General features: G+C 41.8%; 2 protein-coding genes across 3 annotated transcripts in view; one reads left to right on the top strand and one right to left on the bottom strand.

Annotated features, from left to right (window-relative positions):
* Positions 1 to 3,420, top strand: part of Acvr1 (activin A receptor type 1) — a 122,694-nt gene extending 119,274 nt beyond the window's left edge. For both annotated transcript variants that reach the window (XM_037204795.1, XM_028873141.2), the window contains 2 exons: positions 1,369 to 1,499; positions 2,196 to 3,420. In XM_037204795.1, coding sequence (XP_037060690.1) covers positions 1,369 to 1,499; positions 2,196 to 2,330 — 266 coding nt within the window. In that variant the 3' untranslated portion in view covers positions 2,331 to 3,420. The remainder of the gene's footprint in view (positions 1 to 1,368; positions 1,500 to 2,195) is intronic.
* Positions 3,421 to 12,053: 8,633 nt separating this feature from the next.
* On the bottom strand, positions 12,054 to 12,248 carry LOC114704083 (translation machinery-associated protein 7-like). The gene has a single exon (XM_037204380.1). It carries the CDS (start codon positions 12,246 to 12,248, stop codon positions 12,054 to 12,056), a length of 195 nt encoding a protein of 64 aa, XP_037060275.1.
* Positions 12,249 to 14,728: the final 2,480 nt, after the last annotated feature.

Raw genomic sequence — 14,728 nt, 5'->3', positions numbered from 1 at the left:
AGAGTGAAGACATTTTTGTTTGAATGTATTCAGGGATCCTTACAAGAGAAGTAGGTAAGATTTGGAGACGGTTGTAGCCGCCTCCTGTGAGCAATGGTTTATGCCTATTAAGAGCAATTGCTGTTTGCCCAGAAAGGTTTTAATTTGGATCCACATCGCAGATGCAGTTATACAACGTGGATGTTATTTAGAATTAACCAAGTGTCAACTAAAATTTTTAAGATACAGTTTCGACTAGTTTCCATTTTAAAAATAAACTCTGGAGTTTGTGAGGTTTAGAAACCATGTAGTATTTCTAGAGCAGATGCTCCTCATCTCTGATCTTCTGCATAAGTGGTTTGTATTTGTGTGAAATTGGTGCGCGTGGATTCTCACTAACCTCTGCGACAAATGAAAAGGGGATTGAAGCTTTTTTAGGGGGCTTGCGAAGACTGGAAATGCTTAATTATACCTTTTACTCCCAGCCTCCTTCTGTCCTCTGCAACAGCCCCCTGTGTGTCTAGGAATAGAACTAAGTTACATGCACAAAGGAAGGGGGCCAGCAGCCGAGTTAGTCACTGACCGCATTGTTGATGAGGGGAACCAAGTAGTCATTTCCCTGGCTTCCTGGCTGGAAGAGGACGGTCACTTTGCTAAGTCCATCTGGTGAAGTTTTCAGTTGCTTTGTGGAATTCATGGTCTTTGTTAGAAGACAGGTAGTGATAGTAACTGCAGGAGCCACCAAACAGATGCTTGTCTGTCTGGTAGTTTGAGGACATGCCTGTGTGTAGCGTGAGTGACTGGAGAAACGAGGACCTCAGGTCACATTATTTGCATGTCCCTGAGGGGAGGGATTACTTTGAAAGCAATGAGTTTTTTGACAAAATAATTTTATAATAAAAAGGTGATTTGGGTGATGGTCTTGATTTGTTTTTTTAACCTCTAGTTGTTTGCAGATACTTTAAAAAAAAGATTTTAAAATTTAATTTTGTATGTATGAGTGTTTTGCCTACATGTGCGTGCGTGTGTGCGCATGATGCCCATGGAGGGCAGAAGAGGGTGTAGAGCCCCGGAAATGGAAATTACAGATGGTTATGAGCTCTTTGTAGACATTGTTGGAGGAGTTTGTTAGTACTTGCAATCTCACGAGAGGACTTTAAGCCTTTGTCTTATGCTTCTGATTTCCTGCCGGTTATATATTTATTGCCTTGTTCTCAACTTACTTTAGGACCTGCCTGTGGCTTCCAAAGCCATCTTGACATAGGCGAAAGGTGACTGGTACTTTATCCTGTCACTGTATAACTCATGGCCGTGACACAGAGCAGTGAAACCCAGGGGGGATGTGTACTCTCCTGCTAACCCACATAATTTCCATCTTGTTGTACGCAGGTATAGTGGAAGATTACAAACCACCATTCTATGATGTCGTTCCCAATGACCCAAGTTTTGAAGATATGAGGAAAGTTGTCTGTGTGGATCAACAGAGGCCAAACATACCCAACAGATGGTTCTCAGACCCAGTAAGCACACTCTGTTATTAGTTTTAGAGTTCATCCCAGCAAGTGTTAGCTTCCTGGCTCTTAGCATGTACGTGGTGCATCTATTCTCTTCCTACACAGTTTTATGTAGGTTCCTATAGCTTAATTGCATCATCTGGTAGATGTTGCTAATGAGTGACAATAGTCACGTAAGTGTCCATGTGTGAGTGACCAGTGTCGAGAACGAGATCACTCATACCATTGCCCTAAAGCGGCAGTGGTATTTGTAAACCAAGAGACTGAGTGATGGTGATTAACTCTTGACCATCTCTGCTTACACCTGAGATTCTAGAAGCAGGCTGCTCCATGCTGAGGAGCCTGAAATGTTGTTCATAAGTAGTAGCACATCCAAGACCACTCCTAAGATTCCACTCTTATCTCTGAGTTAATAACATTCCTTTTAGCAGCCATAAAATCCAAGGTCTCTGACTGGGCCCATGGCATTTGCCTAATAAAGTAAGCTGGTAGTAATAGTATTCCAAAAGAAGTTCATGGAACGCCAAGTGGCTTCTTCATTGGTGGCTAAGGCCTTGAGTGCTTGCTTAAAGAAGATGACTATAGCATGACCAGCTTCTCAAGACCTGCAAGGTTCTTCAGAACAGTTTGACACTGGGTATCTGCCCAGTCTCCAGGACCACTAAAAAACCAGTTTGTGTGATGTTTCTTTTCTCTCCTCAGACATTAACATCTTTGGCGAAGCTGATGAAAGAATGCTGGTATCAGAATCCATCTGCAAGACTCACAGCTCTGCGTATCAAAAAGACTTTGACCAAAATCGATAATTCCCTAGACAAATTAAAAACTGACTGTTGACATTTTTCACGGTGTCAAGAAGGAAGAGTCAACACTGTCATTGTCCAGCTGGGACCTAATGCTGGCCTGACCAGTTGTCAAAACAGAACCATCGGTCTCCCTCCCGAAGTGGCTGCTTTGACAAAAGCAGATGTCTTTCCCAGCCATGTTCCGGGGAGACCCTGAAACCACCCTAACCTCGCTCAAAAACTGTGACCTGGGCACGTGGCGAACGGTTCCCACCACAGAGACTAATGGTGGGCAGAGACGGTCGCAAAGGGAGGGGACTGGAGGAACACAGAGAGATCCTGCAAGAGATCTGGGCATTAAGACAGTGGCTTTGCATATCTCTCACGGGTCTCCTAGACACTCCCCACGGGAAACTCAAGGAGGTGGTGAATTCTTAATCAGCAATATTGGCTGCACTGCTCCTCTGTGTTGCACTAGGAATTCTGTGCATTCCTTTCTTGCACTGTTACCCTTAATTTTAAAGACCCAACTTGCCAAAACATCGGCTGCGTATTCCACTGGTCTGTCTTTGGATAATAGGAATTCAATTTGGCAAAACAAAAAATGTAATGTTAGGCTCTGCTGCATTTTACACACGTGCTGATGTTTACAACGATGCAAACATTAGGAATTGTTTATACACAACTTTGCAAATTATTTATTACTTGTGCACTTAGCAGTTTTTACAAAACTGCTTCATGCATATGTTAAAGCTTATTTTTATGTGGTCTTATGATTTTATTACTGAAATGTTTTTAACACTAGACTCTGAAATGGACATTTTCTTTTATTATCAGTTAAATTCACATTTTAAGTGCTTCACATTTTTTTATGTGTGTAGACTGTAACTTTCTTTTCAGTTCGTATGCAGAACGTATTTAGTCATTACCCATGCGACACCACCCAATATATTACTGATTTAGAAGCAAAGATTTCAGTAGAATTTTAGTCCCAAACGCTGTGGGGGGAAAATGCATCTTCTTCGGAATTATCCATTATGTGCATTTAAACTCTGCCAGAAAAAAATAACTATTTTGTTTTAATCTACTTTTTGTATCTAGTAGTTATTTGTATAAATTAAATAAACTGTTTTCAAGTCAAATGGTGATTTTTTTTTTTTTAATGTATGGAAAAGATCTGTGCAATCTAATGTGCTTTCTTTGGGGAGTAGTAGAGACACAAATCTAATTTGAAAATTGAATTTGCTTTTTGAGGGGAGTAAGGAATCTGGGTATCTGAGGGGCTAGCTCACAGTTTGAATTTGAGATCCCCCCATTCTTTTATACTGGGGTTCTTTTCCTCAGCCTCCCGAATTTAAAGTATGTACAGAGACCTCTCTACTTGCCCTTCCCACCCGGGGCTGTGACTCTGAAAAGGAGGACAGCTGTTGTACAGTGCAGGATCCCAGTGCATACAGAGCCTTATACACCACAGTGCTTGGAAGTCTGCCCTTCACTTTTCTTTCTGTCTACAACAGCATGGAAGGTAGGATTTAGAGTAAGCCACAAAAGGGGGTGGGGACTCCTGAAGGTCTTCTGTAGGTAGTTAGTAAGTTTGTTAGCATACATTTATGAGGTATATAGTAGAATCACATTCAACTTGTTTTAGGTGAAAATGAACATTTTAATTCAAGTTACACACTGCATAAAATTTCCTATCTTAACGTATGCAGATCAGAGACATTCAGCACATCTACGGTTAGGTCATCATTTCCACAGTCCATCCATAGAACTTGTCCCTTCTCATGAAACGGAACTCTGTATCTATTAAATGCTAACTTCCTCATTCTCCTCTCCTCATCATTTCTGACATCGTCATGCATCATCATGTGGCATCATGCGGCTTTCCCTCTCCATGAATCTGACCACTTCATGTTCTTCACATAAGGGGGATCATGCAGTATTTGTTCTTTAGTGAAAATGGACTTACTTTACTTACCACAGCAAATTCAAGTCTTATCCATATAGCATATGTCTGAACTTCTTTTTTTTTTCAGGCAGAATAATATTCTGTGAGTGTATATACAACATCTTGTTTATTTGGCATCTATTGCCAAAAACTCCCAGTTTTTGGTTATTGAATGACCGAAAGATAGCTGCCATGAATACCAGTAGATATGTATCTCTTTGAGTTCTTGCTTTCGATTCTTTTGCCTGTATACTCAGAAGCTAAATAGAATCACTTTATTTTTATTAAGATTTTGACTACTTACAAAAAAGTAGGCAGTTTAATGAATGTAAACAAATGTTTATGAATTGTTGGCAACCATGGGAACAGAACCCCATTGAGCAGCAGGATATTGTCAGCTCCAGGAAGATGCTTTCCTGCTCACATCTTGTTCCTCAGCCACAATGCTGCTCTCCTGACCATCAATAGCGAAGGACAGATTCGGTTGTTATAAACATAGTACAAGTAGACACATACTTCACCTGTGTGGGAAGGAGTGGGGTCACCAGATGAAGGAGTCTGGCAAATAGATGCTACTGATCTATTAACAGGGCTGTTCGGTGTGTATTCTCATCCGTGTTCTGTTTATTCTACATTGTCACCCGTTCCTTGGGATTTTCTGTTCCACTTTCAGTCATTCTGGTAGGTGTTGTACACGTATCTCAGGAAAACAAAGAAACAAAGGGCAGGGGAAGAGGAAGTAAAGGATGGTTTAAATGGCTCTTGCCATTCTCCTGGAGCAGAAAAGGTCTCAGTTCGCACCTGCTAAGTGTGAGATGTAAATGTAGGTCACTTACATTGCAACCTGGACTTGGATGATAACCAGTGATGTCTTGGTACCCACCCACTGAGCCTGGCTGCTTCCAATCTACTTTTGTAGGCTAGTATGTTCTATTTGGGTCTTAGAATGGCTTATTTGGAAGCAATTTTGATTCCATCTGATTTCCCCCTTAATGATTTTGAATTTTCTTTTAAAAAGCACATCTATGTATTTATCTATGTATCTGTATCTATATATGTATCTCTCATGCGTCTGTCTGTCTGTCTGTCATCTTTGGATTTGTTTTAGGGGTATGCATGTGCCATAGTGCATGTGTGGAGGTCAGAGGATAATCTGTGGGAATCACTTCTTTCCCTCTGGGTGGGCCTCAGAGATGAAGCTCTAGCTGTCAGTCTTGGTGGCAGGCACCTTTACTTCCTCAGTCAACTCACTGGCCCCTGAATTGGAATTTTAACCTCACGATTTAAAAAGAGAATTGTTTTTTTTTTTACTTTATGTATATAAGTGTTTTGTCTGCATCTGTGTCTATAACCACAAGTGTGAAGTGACTGTGGAGACCTGAAGATTATGTCATATTCCCTGTGAGTGGAGTTTCAGAGGGTTGAGTCACCGTGCGGGTACTGGGATTTAAACCCAGGTTGTCTGGCAGAGCAGCCAGGGCTCTTGGCCATCTCTCCAGCCTGAGATTTGTACTGGTTTTTAATGAATCATTGATGCATGAGGTGAGAAGAAACCTAACAGCCCTCTGGAAAAGCAGGTCAGTGTGGATTCACCTCCATGCCCAAGCAGGAAGCTGAGGTCCTAAGGGGGTCTGTTGCTGAACCAGGACCGAATATTTAATTCTAAGGTCAGAGTTGACCCTCTGGCCACAGATCAGTCCTCCAAGGTGACTTCTCCTCACACTGACACTGGGCCACTTTCCCTAGCTGCAGAGCTCTTGGGGGAGAACACATTTATTTTTCTCAGGTTGTTTTCAGAACAGGTCCCTTGATGTTTAGATCAAGGAGATGTGTTTAAAAAATGTTGTGGGTGTATGGGTGTGTATGTGGATAGCCATGTGTCACCGTGTGCATGTGGAGGTCTGAGGACAATCTGTAGGAGTCAGCTCTCTCTTACCACGTGAATCTTAGGTATCAACTCAAAGTCAGGTTGTCAGCCTTGGTGGCCAAGCCCCTCTGAGTCCCATCTCACTGGCACTGGGGAGATTTTTTATTTCTGAAGATCTGCAAGAAACTCAGGTGGATTCCCCACAAATTCTCTTCCACGGGCATTGTACCTGATGGGAAGATACTGTTGCCTACCCCTTTTATGTGCTGGTTTGTGAGGTTGGGGCTAGAGCTAAGTCCACCTGCTTAGCAATGACGTGAGAAATGATTAGAGGAAGCCTGCGGGGCAGGAGAAAGCAGGATGTCCACCAATCTGCATCCTGCTCAGTCAGCAGCCCCAGCCCTACTTCATGATGACAATCCTTTCCAAAATGGCACTGTTTCTTGGTCCAGTCTGCAGTTGTCTTACTATTGCCGAAGCAGCCTTCTGTGTCCCTCCCTCTCTCTCTCTACTACCAAGAAGCCAGGGCTGCTCCTCAGAAGGCCTGACCCCCGGCAGGGTCCTCAGATGTCAGTGCCCTCTCCGGTGTTCTCTTTTCAACTTGGGCACTCTAGAGCAATCCCACCCTCCTACCTTTGTTCCCCTGCCTCCTCTGGGTGCTTCCTACACGTGAACTTTAATATATTTTTGGCCTTTCCCCAATTACTAGCTGCCAGACCCAGCTAAGCATTCTCCAAATGCTCTGAAACAGAATCAAGAACCCTGTAGTCCCTGACTTGCCATTGGACTGATACCACCACTGTCCTGTGACCTCTTTCTAGCCACATTATAAGGCAGCAGCATAGGTTTTATGGTCCCAATTAGCAGGTTAGAAAAGTGAGGCAGTAATCTGATTATTCAACTAATTAGTACTAGAATTAAGATTATTCTTTTTTTTAAATTTTAAGTATTTTTTATTACAAAATTTTCTATTCATTTTATATACCAACAACAGATCCCCACCCCTCTATCTTCACACCTCTCCAGTCTTCTCCCTCCATCCCAACCCCCCTTCCCACCTCCTCCAAGGCAAGGCCTCCTGTGGGGAGACAGTAGAGCCTGGTACATTCAGTTGAGGCAGGTCCACAGCACCAAGGCTGTGTAAATTGTCCTACCATAGACAGTGGGCTCCAAAAGCCCATTCATGTCCTAGGAATGGATCCTGATCCCACTGCCAGGGGGCCCCTTAAGCAGATCAAGCTACATAACTGTCTTGCCTATACAGAGGGCCTAGTCCAGGTCCCATGGATGCCCCACAGCTGTTGGTCCACAGTTCACGAAAGCTTTTAAGCCAGAGCAGTGTCAGTTACCTGTGACTCCATCTCTGCTCCACCCTCACCTCCCAGTTTACATCCCTCCTTCCCTAAGGGAAGGACTCAGAAAGAATCAGTCATCTTGTCTTATCTCTTCATGTGTTTATATTCCACAGGAAGATCAAATGAACCTGTTGGACTGTCCTTTGTATTCCTAGAATGTTAGCATCTCCACTCTGGGTCTGGTTTTCCTCTTTCTTTGTCTAAATCAGTAATACTTTTTGCTACATAAATTGGAGACCCCCGAAGGACTCCTTGTCATTACACATCTGTATCATGATGAATATTTTGGCTTTGAAGCTTCTGCCACCACCACCCCACCCCTCACCACCAGAAAAGTTCCCACCTCATAGTCTGCCACTGTCAAGGATCCTGGACGCAGTATTTCAAAGCCTAAGTAATTTGCACATTTCAGGAAGTGACTGGCCATGCAATACCATCCTTCTCTATGTAGAGTTCATCTTGAAGTGTCCACCATATGAATCTCTTAAGACCCTGTCACCTCTAGCAAATAGTTAAGGACTCCTGAGTAGTCACTGTATGCGGTCCTTTGCTCTCAGGTGAGCAGGTATGCCTCATAGACACACTAGCAGGGAGGTGCACTATATTTTTATCTGCTATTTTAGAGATCCTCAGGCTAATGGAGGTTGTGACTCAGTTTCCCCTTGTTCAGTTTCAACATTATAAGAAATAAATTAAAATCTACATGTCAGTTATAAAAAAAAATACTCAGAAAAAATCTCTCCCAGATATACTAAAATATTTCACATGATTATCTTTGAGTAGCGGTGTTTGGAGTTATTTTTTCATATTTATTATTTTAATATACATGTGTATATATGTGCGTGTATGTGTGCATATGGGTGTCTGTACACATAGGTCTGTATGTGTGACAATCAAAGTTAATGTCAGGTGTTTTTCTTGGTCACTCTCCACAGAGTTTTTGAGGCAGAGTCTCTTGTGGCCTGGAGTTCATTAATTAGGGGTCCTGGCCAGTAAGCTCCAGGCATTTGCCTGTAAATCACCCTGCTCCAGCACTGGGGTTACAGATACACACCAGCTTTTATATGGGTGCTGGGGATCAAACTCAGGTCCACATGCTTGCATGGAGAGCATTTTCCCACTGAACCATCTCCCTAGGTACCTTTATGTAATGAGAAACTTCTTTGGAATGTTAAAGACAAAGCAGTTTTGTTCTGGTTTGGGAGGCCAGGCCATTCTGTTAATTACCAACTGACTTGTGGGGTTGCTGATAATTACTTTTGTCAATTTACAATTTTAATACTTTCTAAGTTATTGTCTAAAAAGGCAGCTAGCTCTGCAGTTACAATAGGAAGCAGCAGTCCCCTGATATTTCTCTGTCTCACTTCCTCCTCCTCCTCATGGCAACCCCTTTTACTTTTTCAAGTCTTCGCCTTTGCTTTGAAACAGCATAATTATCTTTCTATTTCTTGTTTTTGTTTTCAGTTCCAGACTTTATTTATTCACTTCTATTCAAGAAGGGAATGTAGCTTTTACCAGCTTTTTCTCACGCTCACCTTGCATGTGTTGATACCTCTTTCCTCTTTGTAGTCATTCATTGGTTTAATACATATTTATCAAATGCCCAGTATATGCCTAACTGATAGCCATGCAAGTGTGTGTGTATGTGTGTGTGTGTGTGTGTGTGTGTGCGTGCGTGTGTGTGTGTGTGTGTGTGTGTGTGTGTGTAACCAGTGAACTAACAAACAGAAACCTCTTTTCATTCACAGTATTTTAGAATATAATTTTGAGTGAAATCAGTGCCCATTGCTTTTTTACTTCATTTCTCTTCTCGTACAGAATTTGCTTTCCCTAAAGTAAATGGGGTGTGTGTGTGTGTGTGTGTGTGTGTGTGTGTGTGTGTGTGTGTGTGTGTGTTGGGGGTGCACAGACTCAAACTCTGGGGTTTGAACTTAGGACCCCATATGTTAGTCAAGCACTCCATTGCTAAGTCATATCCTCTGATCTGGATGGATTTCTTCTCTCTTCTCATTTATGAAGTTTTGATATACTGTCATTCACTCCTCTCTAGCCATCCATTCAAGTCAGCATTCTGCTTCTCCAGAAGGTTCAAATTCTCTTGCAGCATGCTGTCATTCTCCAGGCTGCACTGGCGGCTGTGTACACCTGTTACTGCTCTCCTCCGGGCTCTCCCTTCTTAACTAACTGGTCCTTTCTTGTATAGGTTGCCACTCTCTTCTTTATCATTTGTTAATTTAGCTAAAATGTATCTTCCTATGATTTCCTGAGAAAGAATCTGTGGGGAGTGCAGTATTTCAGACCTTTTAGATCTGGAAATCTCTTTGTCTTCATGCACGCCCCATTAAGAGTTCGGGATTATAACACTCCAGATTGCTTCAGTCTTTGGGCGTGGGAATATACTACATACAGTATGTAAGTATATATAATACACTGTGTCATCCTACCTTTTCTGTTGATGCTGAGAAAGTTTGTGTCATCTGAGTATAAATCCTTTACATAGTTTTTCTCAGAATTTTTTAAAGATGTCTTCCTTGTCTCTATGGTTGTTTCTATCTTGAGTTTTTATAATTTACAGATTGGGCCTTCTTAGCTCATCTTCTGACTTAAAAACATTCCTTTTCTGCTCTTTTCTAGACCTAGGCCTGTAAATATGACATGAAGAACATTGAGCCCAAGAACAGACGCCTTGGTGATGAGCCCAGGCTTGTGACTTCGCAGCTGTTTAATGAAGGACTAGTCACTTCCTCCTGCTCTAGTTGCTCCTGTTAAGAGAGGGCATGTTTTGTTATGATGATTAAATAAACCAGTACTTACTGTTTCCTCAGTTATACTTTCCAACATTTGTATTGCATTTCCCATTTCTCAGCAATATGTTGTACATTCAGAAAGTGGGCAGCTCCTTAAAAGTCAATTTAAGTATAAAAATATATAGTATGCCTCATCAAGCACAGCCCTTGTTGGGTTAGTCAGAATAATTCTAAGCATGTTAAATTTGTGCTGCCCATGAGTCTTTCCTGGGCTCCTGTTTTTGTCTGGTTTGATGTGATCCACCAAGAAAAGGGGCTCTGGATTTGGCTATTTCCCTGTTAGCCAGAGGAAACTGGGGATGAGCTTCAACCTTTTGGTAGTCATTTTAGACGTGAACAGAGGCATTCTTTCCATTGTGTTCGTCAGTATTTTCACCTGGCATCCTTCCCTTTTCACCTTTCACATTTGTTGTGGTGTGGATCTTTTGATGAATTTGAAGAGCTTTTGTATGTCTGGAGAAGTCTTTGCTTCTCTGAGCTTAGCGTTCTCAGTTGGCAATTTTAAGTACTTTTAAGATCTCATTCTACTATTTTCCTATTTGTATTGTTCCCTGGGAGAGATCCACTGTCATTTTGTCCTTGCACTGTGTGTAATGTTCTTTTCATTCCTCAGGATGCTCGGGTTGTACATACATTATTTTAGGCTGCTGAAGTCCCACAGATCATTGGTGGATACCATGTTTCTTTACTTCTCTGTTTTACTTCGGATGATTTCTATTCTGGGCTCTTCAGATTCATTAATCTTTTCTACAATGCTTGGTGGGTCACTAATCCCTCAAACCCATTTTTCATCTCACATGTTGAAATTTTTTTAGTCTGCATGGCTCAGTGTAAGCATTTTAAAAAGTATCTCTGACTTTAATTACAGTGATTGGCAATACTGAATACAGTTCGGATAATCGCTTTAATGCCCTTACCTGATGATATTTACATCTGTGTCAGTCATAGATTCGATTTGTTTCAGTTAGTTTTTCTTCTCATTGGAGGTCATAGTTCCTTGGCTCTCCAAAAACCTGGTAGTTTTTATTTTTATTTTTTATTAGATTCCAGACATTGTGAAATTTACTTTACTGGCTGTCAGATATTTGTGTTCCTGTAAATATCCTTAAATGTTGTTCTAGGATACAGTCACTTGGAAACAGTTTATTTATTTATTTATTTATTTATTTTGCCTTTTATTGAGTTGTTTTAATTAATTCAAAGTGATACAGAATTCAGAGTACAACACAGATGAAACAACTCTGGTAGGATTTCAGACTGGGTTTACTTTAAATTCACAGCTGAGGGCTGGAGAGATGGCTCTGAAGTTAAGAGCACTGACTGCTCTTCCAGAGGTCCTGAGTTCAATTCCCAGCAACCACATGGTGGCTCACAACCATCTGTAATAAGATCTGGTGCCCTCTTCTGGTCTGCAGGGATATATGTAGGCAGAACACTGTATACATAATAAATAAATAAATAAATCTTATAAATAAATAAATACACAGCTGAGGTAGGAATTGCTGAATACTAGAGACAATGAGCCATTGTATTTATTATTATTATTATTATTATGATGATGATGATGATTATTATTATTATTTTACAAAAGTTTATTACAATGTACAACAGGCTCCGGGATAACACTTCATTTTGATTATAGGTGGCAAAGATGTTATGGCAGGGAATCCAGATGTTTAACAGGCTCCAGGGTAACACTTCATTCTAGCTGTAGGTGGCAAAGATGTTATGGCAGGGAATCCAGATATTTAAATAGAAATGGAAGAGGGTCACCCTCATCTCAGATATGAGGAACAGCTTACTCTTTGCCAGATTTCTTAATTCCACCTGTGGCCAGGGGTCCCTTGCCCGCGGCGTTGGCTTTTAGCTCCTTGGGTTTCTTCTGTTCCTCTTTTTGTTCCTGTTTGAAAGCCTCATCTTCCTTGTCCATCTTTTTGGCCTGCTTCTTGGGCTGTTTCAGAGGCTTCTTTTTGCCACCTTCGAGGCCCGACATTGGAAACAGTTTATTCTTTGTGGTTCTTGATTTTCATGGTTTTAGGTGGGGCTGGAGCAGGCATAGCCTAGGCCTGGTTAATCCTCACTACCGAGTGAAGGTTCTCCCATGTACTTTACCAAACAACCAGGACTTAGGTGTTTTTCCAACTAGTTTGGGGAAAACAAGCACTGTTCTTGGCCCAGTGTAAAGACCAAAACAGTGGCCTTCCATTTTTTTTTTAATTAATTTTACATTATCCTTTCTCCATTTGCCGGTGGCTTCTTCACACCGACTGTTATTCATACAGTCACAGGCTTTTGCTTCCTGATGCTCTTGCTTGAAACCCTTCTGCTTCATATGACATATTGAAGAATTTCCACCTTTTATTGCTAAGTGATTACTTTTCAGATCTTGAGTAGATGCTTTAAGGCAGCGGTTCTCAGATTGTGCTATTTACATCAGTAACACGGACCGGAACTGGGAACTTGTTACACATCGAGTTTACCAGTGTAGACCTCAGACTATAGAATTAGACACTCTGGGTGGGAGATACAATAAAGAGCCAGTAACTGTATTTTAACAAGCCTCTAGGGTAAATTCAGTAAGCGCTAATTTTTGAAAACCCAATGTCTTAGAACCCACAGATTGAGAATCTAGTTGGAGGAACCAAAGGAAACACTGCCAACTGTCTTTGAATCCCCCTAAGCAGGCAGCTGTCAATCTCACAGGTCTAGGTTGACCTAATCCAATGAAGATGCGCTACTCAAGATGAGGGCCACAGAGGGAATCGTTTCTGCTTTTCCTCTGGAACCCTTCATGGTTGGGAAAATTCACTACAAATCCATTCTTCCCTTGTAGAGGTGAGAGTTTGGGAGTTGAGACTAAGCCAGGAGCTGGCAGTAACTAATCTTAATATGTATGAGACCATGTCCTCAGCTTTCAGGACTTCTTGGTCCCTGATACCATGTCTGGTAAACAAGTTGTTGGCTCCAGCAAGGCGGCAGAAACTTGGCAATATCAAAAAAAGAAGAAAGGAGTTCCATGTCGTAGGGCTGCATGCATCAGAGGAGAGTTGCAACAGCATTGGGCAAATGCATTTATTTTGAGAAAAACACCCTTTCAAGAGCAGTGGGTCAGGCTCCCCAAAGGGCAGATTTGTCCAAAGAAGTCAATCTGGCTATCTGCTCTGTTTCCCTTGACGACACAATGCCCCACCTCTCTGTCTGCTCCTCAGCTATAGAACATAGAAAAGGAGACAAAAGTTGTCTTGTCGCTTGCTGTGTTTTTCTAAGTAGATTTTCTTACCACAGTCCAAACTTACTCAAATTTAAGTAATTGGTCTCTTCCTGAATACACTCCAATTTGAAAAACATGTAGATCCATAGCCTGAGAAATCCATTCAGTAGTGCAAAATTGTGATGCAGTCTGTTGATGGTCTGAGTCAAGCAGGTGCTATCAAAACACGTGTAATTGAATTTTTTTGAAAAAGATGATTTTGTACTGGCAAGACAGTAGACAGACTTAATACCTGGAATATTATTAGTACAGCTGAATGCTGTCCCGGTAACACAATTTTTCCAAGGTTAGGAGTACTCAGGGTAGTTTAAATAGGTGCCACGGCTTCTTTGTCTATGTATCTCTTCATTGGCCCAGCTGAAATTGGTCCATAAATTTCTTCTTTAGTACCATTTGCTGATTTACTCAAGAGTCAAGCCTGTAGGAAACGCCAAGAAACATCAGACAACTTTTTCAAAGACAGCCATGCCAAGATGTAGCGTGCCCTCCGCATTTCAGGAGTTTTGGGACAGGACCCTCACCCATGTCCAGGTGCATACAGTCCCTGGCATTTCAGCATGGTCAGTGCCCTCGGTGATGGTCCCTGTCACCAAATCTGCCTCAGACTTCTGTCTCCACATTCCCTCACTTAACCAGCACAAATACCGACTTCCTTGGAGTGAGTCCTGTTTAAAAAGTCCTTCTAGTCAACTTCAAAAGTCATTTGCTCTATGTTAGCACTTTTAAGAGCTTAACACTAATTCATTTAGTTCCTTGAGAGAGTCATTACTGATCCTGCCTACAGATAAGAGGATTGAGATGTTGAGACCAGGATCCTCTGTATCCTCACCTTCATGGCAGTCTCCTCTAGCTTTGTCCTGTGTGTATCTTCTCATGACATGGCTTTATAGTTCCCATGCTGGAAGCACTTTCGCTGCCTGTCCAGCAGAGAAGCTGCCCCTACCTGGTGTGAGCCTTTTTGCCCTTGGGTGGGTTGTTTGAGCATCTTCATAGCAGGTATCACTTCACACATACTTGATAGTTAATAAATAGTGGTTGTCTCCCATCCCTTCTCAGTGCACTCAGAATGGTAATGTCATAAATGCAGCTGGACCTTACCTCAGAGCTCCTTCCTAGGGGCTCTTCCATTCTGCCATGTTTCTGTTGTCATTGTTGGTGTGATTTTTGCTGCTGGGAATTGAACCCAGAGTCTTGCACAAAGC

Source organism: Peromyscus leucopus, chromosome 4, assembly GCF_004664715.2.
Source record: "Peromyscus leucopus breed LL Stock chromosome 4, UCI_PerLeu_2.1, whole genome shotgun sequence".
In the NCBI taxonomy this organism is placed as follows: Eukaryota; Metazoa; Chordata; class Mammalia; order Rodentia; family Cricetidae; genus Peromyscus; species Peromyscus leucopus.
This window is presented reverse-complemented; position numbering and strand designations above follow the sequence as displayed.

Bases quoted from the DNA above. Each gene is read 5' to 3' on its own strand.
- LOC114704083 (XM_037204380.1), bottom strand. From the start codon at position 12,248: ATGTCGGGCCTCGAAGGTGGCAAAAAGAAGCCTCTGAAACAGCCCAAG.